This window comes from Plecotus auritus (genome assembly GCF_963455305.1).
Source record: "Plecotus auritus genome assembly, chromosome: 8".
Lineage (NCBI taxonomy): Eukaryota > Metazoa > Chordata > Mammalia > Chiroptera > Vespertilionidae > Plecotus > Plecotus auritus.
Window position 1 is genome coordinate 165,676,929 of NC_137782.1, and position 22,331 is coordinate 165,699,259.

General features: G+C 58.3%; 1 protein-coding gene across 2 annotated transcripts in view; it reads right to left on the reverse strand.

The window, feature by feature from the left end:
* The window catches only part of KLHL29 (kelch like family member 29), a 273,992-nt gene that overhangs the window by 49,457 nt on the left and 202,204 nt on the right, over window positions 1-22,331 (reverse strand). For both annotated transcript variants that reach the window (XM_080684248.1, XM_080684247.1), the window contains exons 4-5: window positions 7,581-7,722; window positions 3,684-4,196 (exon numbers count right to left, since the gene is read on the reverse strand). In XM_080684248.1, coding sequence (XP_080540374.1) covers window positions 3,684-4,196; window positions 7,581-7,722 — 655 coding nt within the window. The remainder of the gene's footprint in view (window positions 1-3,683; window positions 4,197-7,580; window positions 7,723-22,331) is intronic.

Genomic DNA, 22,331 nt, shown 5'->3' on the forward strand with positions numbered 1-22,331 from the left:
TGTAAAGGGGGTTCAGCGCTATGCGTGTTCGTGTGGGTCTCCTCAAATCCTCCTTGAGGGCAGACGAGGGAAAGGAGGCTCGGAGAGGTTAGGAGACTTGCCCCAGTCACACAGCTGTTCACTGTTCCCCAAAGCATCTTCAGCAGATCCTGTCTTTGAATCATGAGGGCAGACAGAGCTCCGTGGGCTGGAGGCCCAGGGACAAGGATGGGAGGTGAGGAGAGGTGGCACCACAGGACGGGCCACACACACTGCCTGTTCCCCCACCCTGGGAACCCTCACGGCCCCTCCCTCTGGGCCTACAAAGTCTAAAGTCAGAACAGAGAAACCTCTCACTTCAGGTCAACTTGGACTTGGCTTTTTGGTGCAGAAGCACGTGGGAGCGGGAGCAGTCTGGCTTCTCCGTCCTGGACATGTGGGTGAAAACACAACAGCTTTTCGGCAGCTACTACCAGGCCCAGGGCTGGGCCTCACAAGGTCTCTGGCTACCCTCGCAGCTACCAGGGATCCTTTGAAAGGAAGGGGATAGGAAGGATGACATCTGCCCGCCTCGGCTGGGCTCACGTGGCACCGGGGCCGTGACATTAGACTTGAAGGCTCCCAGGCCTGAGGTTGGCCACCACCTCTGCCCACGGATGAGCTCAGGGGATCCAACCCAACAACAAGACAAATGGCTCGGGTGTTTTACAACCGGATACAAATGGAACTAATTCTTTTTTCCTCCCTTATCACTTTGCACACGTGAAATCAGTTTTAATTAGCTTTCCGTCTATCACCGTCAGCCAAATAAGGAAGAACCCCCACAGATTGCTCCCACCCCCAAATGGTGCTTAGAGAAAGAAAGATTTATCCTTGCAAGTTTCGTAAGAAGATCTATACGTGCTCAATGCATTTAAATAACACTCATTAAAGCGAACTGCATGCAAGCTGCCTTCTCTCGTCACAGATGAGAGACAGCAGCTTGACCCACTGCAAATCAAAAAGCATTTCCACACCACCTTTATTTTTTTTCAACTGGTTAAGTTTTCAGATGAAAGTCCCAACACCCTTTTTTGGGGGGAAGGCAGATTCACATAAATCGCCCCAGTGGAAATTTTAGCCCAGTCGATTGGAAGATAATGACAAGAAACAAAATGTGAAATTTTAAACCAGGGCACTAATGAAATCTAAAAATACCAATGGCTCCTCCCTCTGGCTGGCAAGACCTGGTCCTCGTGGATGGGATTTCTCCATAATTACTCAACCTCGTGAGAGGCTAGGCTGTCATGTCAAACAATAGGAGGGAAAGTCGCGGGACTTTAATGAGCGAGGTCTCAAGGCGAGCCATGATGGGTCTTATTATAACGCTGGGCAAGGTTTCAGCCAGCGAACAGGAGAGAAGGAAAGTTCTCTTTTTCCTAAAGTGGAGTTCAGACTAGTGTTGATGCACCACGCAGTTCCTCCTGGTTCCCTCCTGGAGCCGGCTGTCCATCACTTAGGAGTGTGAAATCAATGGGGCTCGGGAGATGTAAAATCCCCAGGGGCGGAATTAAAAGTGACCCAAATCCAAACCCACACGGTCTTGTCGGGAACATGATTCTCACACGGCAAGTTCCAAAGATGTGATTTCAAAATTCGGGCTTCTTATTTTAAAAATATGCAGTTGTTTGACATTAGATCTGACAGACAAATTATAGCTTTAGCAATAAAGGCTTTTAGGATTAGAAAGGAAAGGAGAAATTACTTAAAAAAAAAAACACAAAACCCACAACACACACACACACCAACAAACGCACCAGGCCTGAGTTGGGAGGCATTTGTGTGTGTGAGTTTCATTGTCTCTCTTCACCGGAACATAAGGAGATACATCAGCAGACGAGGCCGTGAACACAGAGAATCAAGTTCAATGTAATTTCTGGGGAAACAGCTCTCTATCGAAGTCTGCGTGAGGGTTGTCAGTGGGGGATCTCACTGACTCACCAGAAGGGGGCGCCGTGGACACTTCCTAGGCACACCCCATCCCATACCTAGCACCGAATCTACCCTTTGGGGCTGGAAGAGGGAAGCCCATCAAGGCCCCTCTTTCTTCTCCTCTCCTGTCCATGGGCTTGGACCTACCATAGAGGATGGTTCATGTCCTCGGGCCCCACAAAGATGCTGCAGGTCTGACTCTGCAGTGACCTGCTGGCCAGTGTGCCCAGGGGACAGCAGGGGCCAGTCTCTACCACTGCATCCTCCTGATCTATGGACTCAGGTGCCTGAGGATGATGCCTGGCAGCTTTGGGGAGGCGGATCCCAGTTCCCTGCTAAACCCCAAATGAGGGACTCCAGTCCAATGCGGGCCAGTTACCAGTTTCCTTTCTGCACAGAACAAGGCCTTTTCCTAGATGCATGTCTGAAACCTGGCAAGTCAGCAAGACCCTTCACCAGTCCTGGGAGGCTGCCAGGTGAGGGGGTTATGCTCCCCCTGGTGGGGAGAAGGGAGCCCACCCAGAGCCTCAGGCCTTGGCAAGGCCCCGGAGCAGCTGGGACACCCAGTGCCCATTGTGTCAGAGTTGGCAACATGTACACTGGGAGGAAGTTTCTGTAAAGGGAGAGAGAGCTTAACCAAACAAAAAAATTATTTTAGTCTTTTTTTTTTTTTTTTAAAAGATCTTAAACAAAGCAAGAGTTTACCAGAATTTAAATGTAATTTTCTATAATTTTGTTGTTTAAAACTAGTGCTTTTTTCCAAAACAAAGACAGTCAGGGCGCCATGAGACTGGGAACAAAACCCAGGGAAGATCTAGGTTGTGGGAGTGCTTGACAAGGCCTGGAAGTTGCCCGAAAGGATGAAGAGGGAGAGTCATGAGCAAAGGCGGGAAGAGAACAGCAAGCCGGAGCCAGTGCCCCACAAGAGGCAAGGCCCCCCAGATGCAGCCTCAGGGGCTGTAAACAGGGAGGCTGAGGATCGTGCCCAGAGACCCACACTTCCTAGGTCCACCTCCCCTTCCCTTTCCACGAGGCCTGGGTCCCCCAGCAGGCAGACTGCTGGCCATGTCTCTCCTGCTGCACCAGGCCCAGGCCGAGCTGCCTCCTTTCCGCACTCAGCAGGAGCAGGCCTGGCTGTCTGGAGCTCTAGGGGCCCCATCAGAGCCTCACCGAGCCACCCTTGGGTCCTTGAAACAAAAAAATCCAACTGGCTCAGGATGGTCTGGGAGTGTCTCCTGGGCCTCGGCGAATGCCCAGGGAGGCGCTCTCATCCGATGGCACGGCGGAGGGTGCTTTTCTGGGGAGGGACACGGACAGTTCAGACTCCCACTGTCCGCATGGCTGGAAGATGGAAAAGGCCCAAGGGACTGTTTCATGGAGCCCTAAGGGGAACAGATGACGCCTGCTCATTCTGTATGTGGCCTGGCCTTGGGGTCAGAGGTGAAATGGCCTAGGGCTTGGGCTGGAAGCATAAGGACCCTGGACTTGGCAGACTCACCCTCCCCTCCTCTTCCTGTCCACTCACATTGCCCTGCACCCCTGTCCTGTATTCCTCCTTCTCCTCTGTCTGAGGCCAGGGGGCCCTACTGCAGCCTCCAGGGTGGGTGAGGGCAGAAGGTGCTGCTGGGGAGCACAGACCACCAGGAACCACACTCCTGGCCGTGCACGTCGTAGTGACCGCGTGGGGAGGCACAGACGCAGGCACACAGGGAGCATGTGGCAGCGGGACTTACCTTTGGGGTGCCCAGGGTCGGTGAACTCATACTTCCCCACGCCAATGGTCCGCAGCATCTGCAGCCCGTGGGCGGAGTCGGTCGTGGGGGGCCCGTTGGTGGCAGGGGCACCGCTGGAGCGAGTGGCCGACGGCTGGGCTGGCGGTGGTGGAGGCAGCAGGGGCCCTGCCATATGACCGTTGCCCACCGCAGTGGGTCCCGGGCGGGCCACCTGCCCCACGCCAGGCAGTGTGGAGACGGCCAGGGGCTGTGGGCTGGCATACAGGGCCTGGGCGGGCATGTTGACCACCACGCTGCTCAGTGGCTGAGAGGGCGGCTGTGGCAGCGAGTAATGGCCTGGCATCAGCGGGAGCTGGGGCCCCACGTGTGGAGGCAGTGAGTGGGTCACCCCGATGACCGGGGCCTGGACGTTCACAGCCGGGCTGAAGGTGGGAGGCTGGGCCACTCCATAGGAGTGTGCGATCAGGGCGGGCTGGCTCCCGGCGGCCACCGTGGTCACCCATGGCCCTGTGCCTGCAAGGGAGATGGAAGAGATGTCATCTGCCGGTTATACACTCACTCAGCAAACACTGGCTGCCCCAGGACCTGGGCTGGGCGCCGGGGTCCCAGGGGTGGACAAGACACCTGTGCCCAGGAGCTCACAGAATAAGCACCTGCGATTACAGGAGCAGGGAAGAAGCGCCTCAGGATATGTGAGCAGGTGGCTGCGAGGGCTCGGGAGGGACCGCAGTCTTCCTGGGACAGGTTGAGCGGCAACAGAACAGACAGAAAAACGGGGAGGACTTCCACGGGATCCGGGTTCAAAGCCTGGCTCTGCCGCTGACTCGTTAAGAGCCTGGGCAAGTTGCTCATCTCCTCTGAGCCTCATTCTTCCCATCTGTTACATGGAACTAGCAACACCCGCCTCATAAGTCTCCTGGGAAGAACTGAACAAGGAAAACATATTTTATAACAACTAGCAGAGGGCCTAGGATGTGCTAAATGTCCCATACATGCTGGCATTTCCCCTTCCTCTTTGGAGAATCACGGAGCAGGCGGCGATGGCTGGATTGCGATGAGAGTTTTCGCTGGGCAAGGCAAGAGCAGCAGAGCCCAATGCCGTGCAAGGGCGGGAGCTGCAGGAGGGCAGAGCTGGGGGTGTGGGCGCTGTGGGAAGTCGGTAGGGGCTGCTCGCTATGGCCTCACTGGGGGGCCAGCCTCGGGGGAAATGTGAGAAGTCCTTTTTGGCCCTGAAGGAACTTGTGGCTCAACAAGAGAGTACAGCTCCTGAGGCCTGATACGAGACGCATGCCCCGGGCAGGCAGGGCAGGGCCAGGGCCCCCTGAGCGAGCTGCTGTTGAGGGGACTCAAGCCGGCTTGAGTGACACCAGAAGATACTGCGACAGGCAAGGCCAGTCTGGGTTGCCTCCGACTGAACGGGTGTAGATGTAGGTCTTTGCCACCTCAGCTTTCCTGCTGCCTCTGGAGCGGCAGTGTAGATTGAGGGCGAGGCACTGAGGAAGGAGGGTGGGCCACCAGCCCCAGAGGCTACAGGGGTCCTCAAACTTTTTAAACGGGGGGCCAGTTCACTGTCCCTCAAACTGTTGGAGGGCCGGACTATAGTTTAAAAAAAACAACTATGAGCAAATTCCTATGCGCACTGCGGGCCGGGACGAGTCGGCTGCTAAGCAGGACAGGCAGCGGCACCCGGCGGGCCGGATCAATGTCCTCGGCGGCCGCATGTGGCCCGCGGGCCGTAGTTTGAGGACCCCTGGTAGAAGCTGGGGCTGGGAGCTCCCTCACAGAAAAAGAATCAAGACGGCAGGGCAGCCGAAACCGGTTTGGCTCAGTGGATAGAGCGTCGGCCTGCGGACTGAAGGGTCCCGGGTTCGATTCTGGTCAAGGGCATGTACATTGGTTGCAGGCACATCCCCAGCGGGAGGTGTGCAGGAGGCAGCTGATGGATGTTTCTCTCTCATCGATGTTTCTAGCTCTCTATCCCTCTTCCTTCCTCTCTGTAATATATCAATAAAATATATTTAAAAAAAAAAAAAAGACGGCAGGGCAACTATCAAACCACCAGAGGGCGCTGTCCCCGAGGAGCTGTCCAAAGGGAGAGCCACTGGGCATGGTGGGGACAGCGAGGCTTACTCAGCCAGGCAGCGCTTTAGGCCTGATTCTGCCCTCACCCGCTGAGGGACCTCAGGCACAAGCCTCCCCGCGTCAGTTTCCTCATCTGCAATGGGGCGGGAATGATGCCAACTTTGCAGGGCTGCTGCGAGCATTGAGATGCCAAGGAACGAGGCACGTCATCGCCGTGCAACCAGCAGCTCTGATCACGAAGAGGCCGGAGGAAAGGAGAAGCTGGCATATGTCGGCGAAGCGGCGCCAGCAAGATTCTAGAAAGGGCTGCCGAGGGGAGACTGTCCCCCAGCCTGGAGAAGAGGAGGTGGCGTCACCACAAGCCAGCCTGGTGTCTCAAGGACAAAGCACGGCCTGCCAAACTCCGTTTTCCCCGGGATTAGCCAGGGAGCCCGAGAAAATGCTCCAGAGCTTCCGAGCGCAGCAGCGAGGTCTCAGATAGCCCTGTGGGAAGATCCAGAGGTGGCGGGGGGCGGAGGCCTCGATTTATGAGGGGGGTGGCCCAGAGCGGTGGTCGGCAAACTGCGGCTCGCGAGCCACATGCGGCTCTTTGGCCCCTTGAGTGTGGCTCTTCCACAAAATACCATGGCCTGGGCAAGTCTATTTGGAAGAAGTGGCGTTAGAAGAAGTTTAAACATTTTGGCTCTCCAAAGAAATTTCAATCGTTGTCCTGTTGATGTTTGGCTCTGTTGACGAATGAGCTTGCCGACCACTGGCCCAGAGGATGCCGAGACCTGGAGAGAGGTGTCTGATGGTGTGAGCCAAACTCTGCTCACCTGTTACCAATGATGACTAAGTCTGCAGGTGACACTATTGGGAGGACGAGGCACTGGTCAGCAAGGAAAGCGGGAACCTCAGAGACCCCAAGGGTCACGAAAGGACATGGACAAGGCCTTCTGGCCCTTGGGCCTCCGCCCCTAGCTGCCTCACCAGCTTGCAAGGAGATGGCCAGGGTCAGGGCAGCCACAGGACAGCATTGGGCTCTTACTGCTGAGACAGCGTGTGATGCGGCTGCCAGCAGAGCGGAGGGGCTGAGCGGAGACTCTGGGCAGGCCCCACACGGTCCTTCGTGCTGCGATCATGGGGATCACTGTTGAGCAATGAGATCGGAGCAACCCCTTTGAAGGGAAAGGGACTGGAAACTGGGCTCCGGGCGGGGCTGAAGAACGTGGGTGTTCATCGCACAGAAGACTCGGAGGGGGAGGAGGGGGCTCTCCAGAGAGCTGCAGGGCTGTGGCACCAAGGGCCAAGTGGACGGGTGTGTGCGTCCTAAGGGGTGCGTGGGACTGATGGAGGTAGCATGGAAGGCTCTGGTATGGTCCCAGCCGTCCAAAGGAGGCCTCGCCTGCTGTAGGAAGTGGTGTGTGAATCCCCGTCCTGGGTGGGGTGTGGAGCACCCCCTCCCCATGTAGCCATTGGCAAGGCAGAACTCACTGGAAGGTCTGACCTGAGAAACTTGTTATGAATCAGGTACTGCTGTTTGGGAATAACTATTCCAAATCGCCCCGAGCCCACTCAGAGTCACTCCTACCATGTCACTCTTCACTCCCCTGCTTTCTCCCAAAGACTCTCTTGAGTAGCAGAGGAAGGGGACAGAGACACAGCCACTGCCCAGGAATGACACACAGTGCCCCCACCCCACTCAACACAGCCTGGGGTCCCGGCTGCTGCGGGCCCTGGGTCAGGACCTGCTGAGGAGCTGGGGTACCCCGGAGGCCCCCAGCACCTCTCCCAGCCCTGGGCGTAGGGGCCTCTGCCCACAGAGGAAGTACACACCTGGATTGTCGCTCTCCCTCATCTGTTTGGAGGGCGGCTCATCAGTGTCCCAGGGCGTGGCCTGATTGATGGGCGTCTGCCCCCACCGGATGCTGGTCGTGAGTCCCTGGGACTGACTGTCTGCTTTGGAGATGCCGGGCGCCTGGGGAGAAGCAGAGCAGGAGGGTGAGCACGCCCGGCGAGGGTCCTGCCCTGGGTTCCGGGTCCCCTTCCCTCACCCCGGCAGTCCTGGGGCTGCCTGAGCCACGGGGCAGTCCTGGGGCTGCCTGAGCCACGGGCCAGTCCACGGGGCAATGACAGAGCCCTGTGGCCCAGCAGCTGTGGCCTCTGCTCAACTCCCACCTCTGGAGCACCCACCTCAGGACCTCCCTGGCCATCCTCTGTGGCCACTCAGGCCACTGGACCATCACAAAGAAATGAGCGTCTGCCCTGGGCTGTGAAGTCCCCCAGCCCCCGGGGCATTCATAAAGTGTAACAACACCCACAGGCATGTGCTGAGTGCCGACTGCATACTCAGTGCCACCGTACACCCGGCCCTTTGGCACGTGCGAGAGCGGCTCTCCAAAGCTCGGCTCCCAGGCCCCACCCTGCCCCCACACCAGCCCGGAGGCCCCGGAAGTCCCACTTGGGAGGAGGGGGCGGGGCGGGGTGGGGGAACCCAGGCTGGTGGGAGGACAGCTCCTGTCCTGCCGCCAGGAGGGAGGCAGGCCTCACTCTCTTAGATCACGAAAGAGAAAGGAACCTCAGGGTGGAAGCAGCCATGAGGACGGTGCTGGTCTCCGGGCCTCAGCCGGATGATGGGATGCTCTGCAATCGTGAAAAATCACGTTTCCTGAGCGTTCTCAGGGAGACGGCAAAATGCTGTGAGAGACGCGGGACCCAGCGTGACCAGCTGTCACCCCGCGGTGTGAGCAGTATGTGTCGGAGGGAGAAGCTAAGACGTCCGCAGGGGCGCTATCCTTGGGTGAGAGGGTTCGGGGTGGCGTTTATTCTCTTGCCTATACTCTCCTGTATCTGCCCAAGGTCCCACTATGGCCATTACCATTATCATCACTACAATGACGGGGTGGGCAGGCGCAGGCTTACGGTTGTCCCTGTGGAAAACAATCCAATAGCGAATGAAGATCAGCACAAGAATAAGCACTGTATTTCGCAGACTCACACCTGTAACCCTGCTTCGGCCCCACCCTGTATAATAAGCAGTAAATAAATAAACGAACAAACAAACAAAATAAATGAAATAAAAATCCAGAAAGCAGGTCGGAGAGCCTGGGACTGGGCTCACTGGGATGTGAGGGGGTGGGGTCTCAGCAGAGGGAGATTCAGGAGTGACAGTGGTTCCCAGGAGTACAGCCAGAGTCCAACAAGTTTGGGGGTGAAGAGCGAGGTGGGGCGAACAGCTGCCCATGGGAGACAGTCACCAAAGGGCAAAAAAGCCCCAAGGGGTATCTGCAGGCCTTTTTTAGGCGAGGCCATGGTCCTGGTGATTCTGATGGCAGCTGACCCAGTGCCCCCGCTGGTGGGCAGTGCCCCCTGCTGGCCTCTCTGACAGTAGGTCCCTGGGGTCGGGGATGTATGAGCAGGGAGGCCAGAGGGCTCTTAGTGGGGCTTTGAAGTCTCATGGGGAGGACCACCGGCCTGCACCGGGCCGCTGGGAGGAGTGGAGGCGCACCCCCTTAGGCCAGCCGTGGGCAAACTACAGCCCGTGGGCCGGATCCGGCTGTTCTATCTGGTTCTCTTGCTCTCCCCTCCGCTCCTTTACTTTGAATTTATATTAGTTCACACAAACACTCCATCCATGCTTTTGTTCCGGCCCTCCGGTCCAGTTTAAGAACCCACTGTGGCCCTCGAGTCAAAAAGTTTGCCCACCCCTGGGCTAGGCCCATAGCTGCGCTGAGCTAATTGCATTGGGCTGCACTTGAGCTCTGGCCTGCGTTTCGGATCCTTGCATCTGAGAACAGAGCGGCTAACAAAGGGAAAGAGGAATCTCCCGAGGGAAGAACAATTCCATGGACAAGCTTTTTTGTCGGAGACTCCTGCCCCATTTCTGTCTGTGGGACAGATGGGGTCTTGGGGTGGGCAAGAGGGGTGGGGACTTGGCCACATTCCCCAACAGTCTTCCGGAACTTAAGGAACAATAGTGTGGCTTCTACAGCGTTCTCTAAATAAATAGACAGCTCTCCAGGGCGCCCTGTCTGCCCCCTCTGTCTTCCCAGGTTCTTGGGGCGCTGGTGGGTTCAGAGGCTCACAGCTTGCTTCCCTGTAATCAAAGGCATTGAAGGGGGGAGCCTGTGTGTGTCCCATTCAGGGCCCAGTTTGGGGTGAAGTTTGAAGGCAGACACCCCAGCCTCCTCACCAGCACCCTCCTTCCCTGGTAAGACAGAAACCCTTCCTGCCAGTAGGGGGCGCTGCAGCCCCGCTCTGCTACCCTGGGTCTCCGTGGGTCTCCCAGGCCAGAGGCAGGTTTGGTCCGCAGGGACCTCCTCTGTCTCATGTCTCCCCTGCGGAATCAGTGGCAGGGAAGGCAAGGGACTGGGCCTGGTCCTTACAGCAGGTGCGGCTGGGTCTCCCCTCAAGAGGGGGAACCAGATTCTGAACTCTACACCTTCAGGAGTCCCAGGTTTGCCCTGACGTTGCTTCCAAAACACCCCTGCCAGCTCAGTCGCTGGTGCCTTCGTTGGGTAGTTGGTTTGTTTCACGGAAACTGGGCCCCTGTCCTGTGCCCAGCCCTGCCCGAGGCACGGGGACACCAGTCCCAGCAGAGGGAGGACTCGGCACCTGTGCAAACAGTGGGGACTTAGACGCCAGAAGGAAGCTGGGGTGCAGGGGGTTCTGGGGTGCTGGGGGTGACTGGGTGGGTGACAACTGGTTTGCTGTCTGGCTGTGTCTTTCATGAACATTACAAACAAGTTCTTCCGTACAAGACCTGTGTTCTGCTGTAAGAAACACAGAATCCCTTTTTGCTTCAGGAAAGATAAATAAGGCCACTCGTATTCTCCCCGGCACCAGCAGCTTCTGAAGCTAGGGGCAACTTGCAGTTCAGGAGTTTTTATTTCTTTTATTACAAGAGTGACACGAACATTCTGTCCTCTACTCCCTCCAGAAAAAACACGGACGTGGGTGTGCGGGGTGCCGAGGCCCAGGCGACCGGGGCCCCTCCTCCTGCAAAAGGCCCAGGTCCAAGGAAACCTGTGGTCCCGGTTTTGAAGGCTCCGGGGGACTGTGTGGGTCCGAAGCTCCGGCTCTAAGCCTCCACCATGGTCCGGAGTTCAGAGGTCCGAGATTCACCAAAGGCTCCCCAGGCCACCCCAGCCCAAATGCCAGGCTTCTGGATCCCACTGCGTGCCAGAGGGCTGCCCTGCATTCTGTGAGAATGCCACAGCAACAACCAGGACAACAGCTCGGGGCGCATGCCGGGGGGGACAGAGGTGGGAGGGGAGGCAGGGCTGGGAGAGCCTCCCTGACCTCCTGCCACTGCCATTGTCCATCCGGGACATCAGTGAAGCCGCCGGACACTTAGCCTTTCCCCCGCGGCCCTGGCCGTGCTCCCTCCGGTGACATGATGGCCCTTGCAGACAGAGGCCGACGAGGACAGCCCTCCTGCCTGGCACCATGAAGAGGCCCTATCTGCTCATCATCCAGCCTGAGCAGGATTCTCTCTGCTTCCCTTTAATGAGATGCTAATGGGATGCATCATTAACGCAGCAGCTTTTAAACCCGAGCTCTTGTAAATTTTCAAAGGTCACATTTTTACGGTAGCTGACAGCATCCTGCTTCTTTCAGCGACTGCAGAACACTAAAGACCCTGATCCTTAATGGATGGGACTCTGTGAGGCGGCTGCTCGGGCCGCTGTGGGGGTGGGGGTGCTGGGGAACCTCCTCCTGCAGGAAGCCTCCCTGGGCACCTGGCTTGCGCTCTACCAGCTCAGGGAGAGCCAGTTACACGCTGCCCGCCCACGGGGCTGCATCGGGGCCTGTGCCCCCCGTGGGGGAAGGTGGGCGGGGCGCAGGAGGTGCACTGAGGGGCGAGGGGCTGACACCGCTGGGGACGCAGAGCCACATTCCCTCCCACAGAGCGTCACCCGCTCACCAGGCTGTGCACCCATGAAGCTGTTGCAGTCCAGAGGGGCTGCCTTTTCTAATGTGTTCACCCGGAGGGAGCACCATTTCCTACTTTGCCCAAAGGTGCCACACGGGCCAGCAGGGTCCTGGTGGTTTGAAGGATGAGCCTCCCTGGGGGCCCTCATGTGTCTCGCTTATTCCGGCTCCTACGCCCTGGGCACATCTGTGACAGCAGCTGGCACACTGCCTCTCAGGGCTGTGCTGACTCTGCGTTGGTGGGCCAGCTCCATGAGGGAGAGACCTGGCACGGTGCCCGGCCCAGTTCATGCCTGGCCGGGTGCAGGTGCCCAGGGAATGAATGCAGGGTCTGTGGGCTACAGTGTTGGCCAACGGTAGGAACATGCCTCATGTAGGTTTGACGCATGTGTCAGTGCATGGAGTGTACTTAGGAGGAGTAAATGACGTGAGCAACCGAGCAGGGGGGTGAGGCGGCGTGGTGTGCTTGGGCAACCTGTGCAATGCGTTCCCCTCATTGGGGAGATGGGGTTTCCAGACTGTGGGGGCCTTGTGTGCTGCTGGAGGCTGCTCGGAGGCTTGGTGCCCCAAACCTCTGCCCCGGCTCATGTGCCTGGTATTGTAGACGACTGGGTGCCGAGGTTGGTGCCCGCCTCTTGGGGGGCGGGGGCATCTTCTGCAGAAACCAGAACTCAGCTCCTTCCACTGTCGCCAAGAAGATCAGAAGATAGTGAACCTACAGAGCCTGGACATCAGGGAGCGATTCCAGAATGGACAGCATTGGTGCTGGGCCCCCAAACTAGGCAGGATCCAATAAGGCTGATGGATTCGGGCTGAAGTCACCCCCAAAGGACCCCACAGCACAGTTAGTGTGTTTCCAGCCTATGCACCTCTGACAGAGCTGGGCTCACGTGGGCCTCCTCTGGGGGAAATGACAATGGCAGCACCCGGGACCCCTTCCTGCCGATGAACCTGCAAGCCCTCACCCTGCTGTCATGTGTGTGGTGCTGGCAGGGCTGGCAGGGACTGCCTTCTGCCGAGTGTCACTGAGGACAGCCAGCCTCACCCTTCACAGTAACAGCCCTTCCCCTCCAGGGAGCCGAGGGCCCCAGCCCTCACGGTGGTGGAATTGGTCAGACAATGCTTCCGTGCTCACGTGGGCCAGAAGCACTGTTGGGCACCGGACACAGTGATGGTCAAGGCTTGCTTCTCACCCCTGAGAAATATACACCAGCGGACACACCCACACCAAGGACCCGTGAGGATGACAGGCTGGAAGAGGGACCACAGGAAACAGAATCACGATGCCGTCACACTACGCCAGCTCTGAGCTGAGCCTTTTAAGGGGACTCACAGCCTCTGCCTGGGTCTCTCAGACCCTCCAGTCCAGTCAGACCAGAGATCAGAATACCACTGAGTGATTCTAGTCAACACCACGGGAGCTCAGAGGGTCCAGCCAAATCCTCCCAGAGGGTCTGGGCACGCATTTGTAAGGTATTATAGAACGTTGTTTAAAGCCACTTAACAAAGAGGGATATACAGTCTGCTGTGCATATTGCAAAACAGCAAAAGATCAAAAGTCCTTCCTGTGTTGCTCTTGACATATAAACGCTACAGTTTTACATGCATTTCTTTGTTTTCCCCAGAGGATGGGGCAGCATAACTATATAGCAGGGGATGTAATTACATAAATGCTGAAACTAAAGTTACTGCAGCCCCTCCCCAGGCGCATGCCGCTAGGGGTGGGGTGGGGGGCCTTGGATGAAAACCGAGAAGCCACACGGAGGACAACTGAGAAGCCACGGGTGACCTGGGGCGGATCTGCGGCCTCATTTTTGTCTCATGACTCCCTGTCCCTTCTATCTAATTTGGGAAAGACGAGCTTTGGTGTGGCACCCCCACACCCCAGCGTCGGATTCTGAGGGCCCCTTCTGACAAAGGCCTGCTGGTGCGGCCTGAGCCCTTTGGCATCTTTTCTGATGTGAGGTGGAAGCCAGAAAACGGGCTCCGCCAGCTTCCCTTGCAGCGAGAACACCAGCATGTGCCTGCGGCTCCAACACCCTAGGTGAGAGTTCCGTCTGGAAGTTGGGCCACCCGAGGAAGCCGGTGCAGCTCCGAGGCCACGCCCCGCAGAGGTCCGTGGCAGAGGCATGCAGATTTGGGAACATGCAGATGGTGGAGGCTCTGGTGTCCTGGGCTCAGCAGCTGAGGTGCACGCTGTCACTTCCCTCTTCTTACTTCTGGAGGGTTCTCGGGTCTCCTCTGAGAACAGCAAGAGCAGGTCCCCACGCAGCTGCTAGCGGAGGTGGATTTGCTCAGGTCCCTTCGCGGGCCCTGGGGGAGCACATCACAGCGCTGCCAGCTCCAGGACGGAGCGTAGCCGGGGAGGCCACTCCCTGCAGAGTGGATGTGCGACTCCCTTCCCGTGTCCCCTCCACTGCAAGGCGCTCAGGTTCTTCATGGTGTCTGTGCACCCGTGCAGACTGATGGGCGCCAGTTTTTAGAAACTGTACCCAGACCGGTGTGTTGGGACTGCGCGTGGGACCTGTCGGGGCCCCTGCCCTACAAAAGTGAACCCCCAGGAAAGCAACTCTTACTTAAAGGAATGATATTGAAATGGGGGTGGAATTCAGGCTTGGGGAGGAACTATTTTGGTGTCTGGGTTTTTCATTTATTTATTTAAGAAAAATATACTTTTATTATTGATTTCAGAAAGGAAGGGAGAGGGAGAGAGAGACAGAAACATCAATGGTGAGAGAGAATCATTGGTCGGCTGCCTCCTGCACGCCCCACACTAGGGACCGAGCCTGCAACCTGGGCACATGCTCTGACCGGAAATCGAACAGTGACCTCCTAGTTCATAGATCGACGCTCAATCACTGAGCCACACGGACCAGGCCGGTGTCTGGGTTGTTTAGAGTCCAGCTCATGGATTATACACCTAGATTGTTGGCTCTTTAGGACCTGCCAGGTTATCAATGAGAGCACTGACTTAAAAGGTCACACAGGTACAGCATCGACCACCTCAGTTGTAGGGGTTCCCCAGCGTTAGTGCACATAAAGATCTGGGGGTGTGTGTTAAAAATGCAGGTTTCTGGATCCACCCCTAGCGCTTCTGAATCAGAAGGTCTGGAGTGGGGGAACCCCAAAATGTGGCCCTTTAACAAGCCTACCAGGTGATGCAGGTGGTCCACGGACCTCGCTCTGGGGAGCGACAACAGTCTTGACATTCAAGCCCCCCGGCCATTTGTGCCCTCAGCGAGGTGACCTCAGAGCCGAAGCTGCTGGCGGGGCTGGACTGGGACAGAGTTTTGGGCCTTGCTCACGGGGCTCACAGGCGCCGGCCCTTTAGTCACGCTGTCTCCACGGCCTACTGCTCCCAGCCTGGGTTTCACAGGGTCAGGACGACACACTGACAGACACCAAAGCTATAAATCTGTGGCCTCGGGGAAGAGCAATGACATTTATGAGTCTCTCCATTCCCATTTCATGATGGCTACTGAACTGCAAACAAGAGAATAATCACAGTCAATTCCTGCTTAGGGCCGAGGGAGGCTCTCTGGGGTCCCCTCTGCCCTCATTAAGGAGGCTGCCCTCTCTGGCCCCCCCCGGCCCCCGGCCGGCGCCCTCGGTCCCCCCTCTGGATCAGCGCCATCATGTGCTCCGGGGCCCGATGAAATTTCTAATAATACTAACCAATGATGTGTTAAATTGAGACACTTCTGGCTCGCACGCCGGAAACCGCATGATGGTTTAAAGGACCAGTGCTTACCTCTCTCTATCAATTTGCTGCTAAATCACTGCTTTCGGAGCAACTTACAGAAAAGTAATTCTTCATTTAAATTTTAATTTCAATCTTGTCATTTTAAATATATATTCCGATTCCGGTCATATTATAGGATATGATGATGTCTCGGGAGGGCAAGTGTCCCTGCTGGGAGCCCGAGTGGGGACGGAGGATGTGACGTGGGGACGGGTAAGGAGGGGGCCCAAGGGGCAGATGAGGGCAGCCATGTGCTGGGTGGGAGAGAGAACTGCAGGGGCCGGCGGGCAGCCTCTAGCCTGGCCCTGTCATCCCAGGCTGTTCCTGCCCTGAGAGTCACCTGCAAATACTTTAAGTGGAGGCCACCGTCCACTTCCTGCCTGTCTCTCTCACTGGGTCACATAAGCACTAAGAAGCTCCAGCCATGACGACCCGGCAGCACCGAGGAGGTGGGGCTGGCTGGCCTGTGCCGTCCTAACAGCTCCTGCTCCGTGCCAGGCGCCGGCAGGATGCGATTTCCTCCCCCGAGTTCTGTGCTCTCGCCTCCACTTTCTGGTAAGGCCTGGAGAAGCGCAATCGCAGCTAGAGGGCGCCAGACTCGGGCTCCAAGGGCCTTTACTGTCCTAGGACTCTCAGCGGTGCTCTGGGCGGGCCAGAATGTCCCTAGGCCACCTCCCTCCACGCCACCCCCACTGTGGCTGACAGCCCCCAAAACAGGTGTAGCCGCGTCAAGGTCACGTCCGCACGGCCCTGCTTGGGTGACACTCAGTGCCCCTCTCAGGTGCCCGCAGGGGCACCAGCCATGGCCTCCCCACCCCTGGCCATGTCCAGCCCCACTGGGCTTCCCCCTGTGGTCCTGGCAGTCCAATGGGGCTGGGGAGCCAGATCCCCTGGGCTTCCACCATCTCCCCAGTCCCTCTGATCGACCCTGGGCCATTGACACGTTCCCCACCCCTGCCAGTGTGGTGCTGGCCCTTTGCAGTGGGGCCAGTCTTCAGTCTCTGACCAGGTGGCCTAGACCAACACCTCCACCCCTCTCCAATGTGCACCATGTCCCAAGGGGCCACCCTTCATGTCCCCTCTCTCTTCTACTTCCTCTCCCCTCTCTCTTCTACTTCCTCTCCCCCCTCTCCATCAGCCCTTCCCCTGGGCTTTCCACCATGGGACTGACACGTCCTTGCCTCTCCACTTCAGCTGCCATTCCAGCTCCCACCTGCCTTCTCTCCTTTCATGGTCATTCCCCTCCATGGGGCTCAGGACACCTGGGATTCTACTTCTCACCTTTCACCTTTGACCTCTCCCCACCCCAGCACTTCAGTGAGACCATCCCCTTTATTATTTAAAAAAATTTTTTTAGAGAAGGAGTTAAGGAGGAGGGAGGAGAGAGAGAGAGAGAGAGAGGGAGAGAGAGAGAGAGAGAAACATCAATGTGAGAGAGATACATCGATCAGTTGCCTCCAGTATGCGCCCCAACTGGAGATCAAACCCAAAACCTAGGCATGTGCCCTGACCAGGAATTGAACCCAGGACCTCTGGTGCACAGGGCGTCACTGCAACCAACTGAGTCAACCAGCCGGGGCGAGAGACCGTCCCTTTCAAAGAACAGTCACCTCCTGCTGCCAAGTGCAGGCCCACTTCCCAGCCTCTTCCTCTGGCCTCCTCCCTTTTCCTTCCCGAACCTCCTTCCCTTCCGTTTCCTGGCTGCCTCCCTCTGCTGTGCCGCTCACTGGCTTCTCCGGCAGCTCCCGGGGTGGACGTGGCCCAGGGCTCCCGCCAGGCCCGCCTCGCCTCCCCGTCTCCTTTCCTAACTATTGTTCTGATCTGAAGCACCCGTGTGGCAGCCACTGCCTCGGATAGGACCCCGCGTCCTATAGCATTCGGCAAGTATATTTGCTTTTCTGTTTTCCGGCTTCAAAGTCTACGCCTTAGGGACATTTTTGCTCCAAGGTCAGCACAGATGGCTCCCCCAGCACAGGTAAAGCAACCGTGTCTGGGGCTGATGTTTGCCCCGCGCCCTCGCCGCCTCGCGTGCCCTGTCCGGGCCCCCGAACCTCTCCCAGAGGACGGGCCTCGTGGACAAAAGAAATGATAAATCTGGCAGAACCTTTAACGCAAAGCTTTCAACTTTGCTCTGACAACTTTCAACAGAAAACTTCTTAGTCCCATTTCCAAGGAACTTTTCATCCGTTACAAAGCCCACACCATTTTCAAAGGGGCTTTGAAATAAGATCACCTAGAAAAAGCAGCCCGCCACAGACCAAAGCCTTTGAAGAGAAAGAGGCCCTTTCCCGGCCTCCAGCCCCCCCTCTGTCAGCAGCTCCCCTTTCATTCTGCGGAGAGGTGCGGGGCAGGCCTGGCCCACGGCAGCCGCCTGTGATGTGAGCGAGCGAGCGGGCCGGATGGACGGGCGAGGCGGGCAGCGAGGGGCACCTGCATGCGGAGCAGCGGGGGGCTTTCATCGACCCCCTTCAGCGGGCCCTCACGGGTCTCCAGACAGCCGTGTGTCTGGTCACCCGCCCGGTTTGCTCAGAGTCCGCCGCCCCGCCCGCGCCCCTGCCCTCGGCATTTGTGACAAGGCGGGGACCCATCTTCAGTCCTGCTGCCTCAGTGGGCGGGAAGGGCCCCCCCCCCGCCCCCCCCCGGCAAGGGCAGCCCTGCCCGGCCTTTGATGGGACTTTTCCCAGACGCCCGCCCTGCAGGAGCGACTCGGGGACCACCCCCGGACCGCCAGCCTCAGAGCCCGCGACACGCCTGTCCCCCCCTGGGTCAGCTCCCGGCTCACAGGCACACATCAGCCGACAGCCGTTCTGGGCGCCTCTGCCCTCTGGGGTCCGAGTTCCTCGGGGCATCTGCGAGGAAAGTGCGCTGTGCAGGCCGCGCGCTGAGCGGGTGGGGACGAATGTGGTGCTCAGCTGAACGTGAGGCCCTGGCATGGCCCTCAGGGGCCAATGTGAACTTAAGCCACGCTTCTGAGGCTCCCGGGGAAGCAGCAGGCTCCTCAGCAGGGCTTGGTCAGGGCCGGCCTGGCCCCTCTGCCCCTCAAGGTGGCCCCCCCCCCGCCCCCCACGCCCCAGGGCATCCTAGGACAAACCAAGCCCTCTTGGGTGCAGGACCCACCCAGAGCCAGAAAGGGCCCCGAGACAGAGTCCCCCCTGACTGCACTCCCTCACCCTTCCTCACCCTCCTGCACAGAGACTCTCCTTTCATCACACACAGAGGCTCTCACTTCATCTCAGACAGACAGACAGAGGCTCTCACTCCATCACAGACAGACAGAGGCTCTGCGAAGGAGCAGCGTGGGGTTCGGAGGCCTCTGCCCTGAGCCGGGCGACTCCGGGGAAGGAAGTGGACTGCGCTCCGCTCACGCCCAGCAAGGAGGTGCTGACACAGCCGGCTCGGGGACCTCATTAGAGGCCTAACAAGAGAGAGGGCTGTGGCAGGGTCGCCCCGAGGTCGGGCAGGACAAAGGAACAGATGTTCCTGGGAGGCAGCGCCTCAGACAGCGGCACAGCCAGGGAGCTAAGCCAGTTTTACTGCCGGGACTTCGAGACTCCCTGAAGCAAGTGCAGCCCGCGTGTCTCAGGACCTCAGGACAGGGCCTGCATTCCGAGGAGGGGAGCTGGCGGGACTGGCCGGGCCTGCAGTGGGACATTCCAGAAGTGCACCACGAGGGCCTCCGTTGACACCCTGCCAGCTCCCCGCACTCTCTCTCTGCTGGGGCTCTGGGTCATGGGTTACCGAGCGGCCAGGCAGGGTCCTGATGGAGGGGGTTGTCCCCTGGCCACGGCCGGCTCAGCTCCCTTCCTTCAGAATTGCGGGGGATCAAGTGATTTTATTTTTTTAAAATATAATTTTATTGATTTCAGAGAGGAAGGGAGAGGGAGAGAGAGATAGAAACATCAATGATGAGAGAGAATCATGGATTGGCTGTCTCCTGCACGCCCCCTACTGGGGATCGAGTCCACAACCCGGGCACGTGCCCTTGACCGGAATAGAACCCGGGACCCTTCAGTCTGCAGGCTGATGCTCCATGCACTGAGCCAAACCAGCTAGGGTTGAAGTGATTTTCTTTAAGGAAATGCTCTCTTTCAGCACCAGCCCATCTCCTTAGGCTTCGGGAAGCTTGCTGGGGCAGACGGATTCTATCTGAACTCCCTGGAGGTCCAGGAGTGAAGGGGAAAGTGGTAAAATTTGTCGGAGGCAGTAGGAGGGGGTGGGAACCCTCTTGGGTAGACAGCCGGACAGACTTCTCTTCCTGGACAGTGACCTGGGGAGGAGTGGGCTCTCGGTGACCAGCTGTGTGAGGGTCTGCCCTGCTCGGCCAGACGGTGGGCAGCCACTGTCCCAGGTCCTGGCCCACCATGGACAGGGCTGCAGGGCTTTCCGCCGTGGACCCCTGGGTCAGGGAGAGGGTCCCAGACACGCCCCCTCTACGGACGCCCCTTCCTTAGCAGGGGCCAGATGCCTGGGCCACGGCTTCCTTCCCTTCGCCTCCACAAAGCACCGCCTGGCCTCCCCGGCTCCATCGGTTCTGTGTGGGCGCATCACCTCAGGTGCCTCCTCCCTTCCTCCCTCCCTCCCTTCCTCCCTTCCTCCGTTCCTTCCTCTCTTCCTCCCTCCCTCCCTCCCTCCCTTCCTTTCTTCCTCACGTATGGAGAAGCTAGCCTGCACTGGAGACACAAGTGATTCGTCTCTGGCCTAGGGGAGCGCACACGCTAACGGAGGAATCACAGTCATAATCGTAACAGCTACTACCTACTTGTAGATGTGCCAGCTTATATCCCTCAAGACCCAGGAGTCTTTGATGCCGAGGGCTGGGTGTCCATCCCCACTGCCCGCTGTACTAGTCACTCGGCTAGTCCACAACCCCGGCACGTGCCCTGGACCGGAATCGAGCCCGGGACCCTTCAGTCCGCAGGCTGATAACAAGATGGGGGACTTGACATCAGAAGTGTATTCCTCACGGTTCTGCAGACTAGCCGTCCGAGATCGGGGTTCTGGCTGGGTTCTGGTGAGAAACCCTCCGGCCTTGCAGACGCGGCCTTCCTGCTGTGTCCTCAATGGCAGAGAGAGGAAATGCGAGTCCCTTCCTCTTTCGTGGTCCTACCATGGGTCCCCAGACCTCATCTACACCAAATTCTCCCCAGAGGACCCGGCGCCGAAACCATCATGGCGGAGCTAGGGAGTCAACATGTGAAGGGGCGGGGGGGGGGGGCGCACAACACAGTCCATCGCACCCACACAGCAGGCACGCGGGGGGTGCTCAGAAACGCCGGCTGAGCCTGTGGTTCCTCTGCGCCCCTTGTCCCAGGCCCGGGGTGGGGTTTTTATGGAGGGACACGCAGGCCTGGGTGAGCGTTCGGCTGGCCCTCCCACCAGCCTGAGCGCTCCTTTTCCGATGCTTTTCCCCTCTCCCAACATAATCTCCATGATCGCTAGTCTTTCCCGAATGCTGTTGAAAGGCTTGTTGTATTTATCTCCGGAGAATCTGCCATGCCCCCGTGCAATTTTCCATTGTCAGGGTTCATTTTAATTTCCTCTAAGGCTGTTGGCCACTCTCGTGTTCAGAAATAGCTCGTTCCACTTAATAAAAGCGCTTAAATATGCAGACACGAGAAGTTTCCTGGGCTCGCTCCTAAGCGCCCCAGGAAGGGGAGTGAGCGGCATGCGCTGCCTCGCACCGTGCGGCTGAGCGCACACCAGGTGGCCTGTGAGGAGGGAGACGCTCCGCTCCGCTCCCCTCCGCTCCGGTGAAAGGTGCCCAGGAGTTTCTGCTGGAGCCCCCGCCGGCCTGGTGGCCACGCACCCGCCATCGGGCTGACAGCGCGGTGTCCTGAGTGCCTCCGCCCCCATAACCATCGGAGCTCTGGCCTGGCAGGCGGAGGGTCTGGGTTCGAGCTCCGCCGCACCTCTAACCTGCCTTGTGACCTTGCACAAGTCATTTCACCTCCTGCAGGCCGCTTCTTCGGCTGTGAAACCGGCATGGTAATTCTTCCGAAGACCGATTTCAGCAGGGAGCAAACATCTGTGTCAGGGCCCAGCACCGAAGCCGGGGCAGAGCCGGCTCGGCAAGTGGCAGCAATTACTCCTGTGAGGGGGCCCAGCAATGCCAGGCGGACGCCGGGCCCAAGGCAGCCTCTACATAAGTTCTCTCGGGGTTGCCAGGGCCAGAGAATCCCCCCCCCGCAGACTGTGATTATCAAGGGGGGACAGAAAAGAGGGTCGCAGGCTGGATCCTGCCTCACCACGTCCACGGGAAGCCTTGCAGTTTGGCCACGAGGCCAAAGCCCGGGCCTGCAAGCTCTGGGGGCAGCGGATCCGCGCTGCAAGTCAAGGTCGTAGAGCTGTTGGGCTTGCAGACCCAGTGAGCAGGGACAGAACCACAGGGCACCCTTCCTTGGCTTCAATAACAACACTTAGGAGCCAGGAGTCTAGGGTGACTGGTATTTGGGAACAGGAAGAGGGGGAGGCACGAGGCACTGACTCAAAATTCCCAGTAGAGTGGCAGCTGAAAGGTCTCTGTGTCATCGGCTCGGGAAGCCAATTCCTGCCCCGGGGACTTGGCAGGACACCGAAGCCTCCTGGCCCTACAGAGAAACCCGAAGCTTCGCTCTGGGGTGGAGGCGGGGCAGGCAGGGCAATCTAATATTCCGGGTCCTAAGTGCCCCAGAGAGGGCGTCCAGGCAGCCACGTGCCGCTCACCCTCACTGCCAAGGGCCCCTTGTGAGCATCACCTCCAGGGACTATAAATACCCCAGAGAAGCCCCGCCCCTCACTCACCTTCATCTAGGCTCAGCACCAATGCTGCTCAGGCAGGTGAATTTACACATTCACCTGAGGCACAAATATAAGCCGAGAGCAGAGGTGGGGGACCCTCCAAACCTAGACCGTGGTCCCGGCCAGCCCGCAGC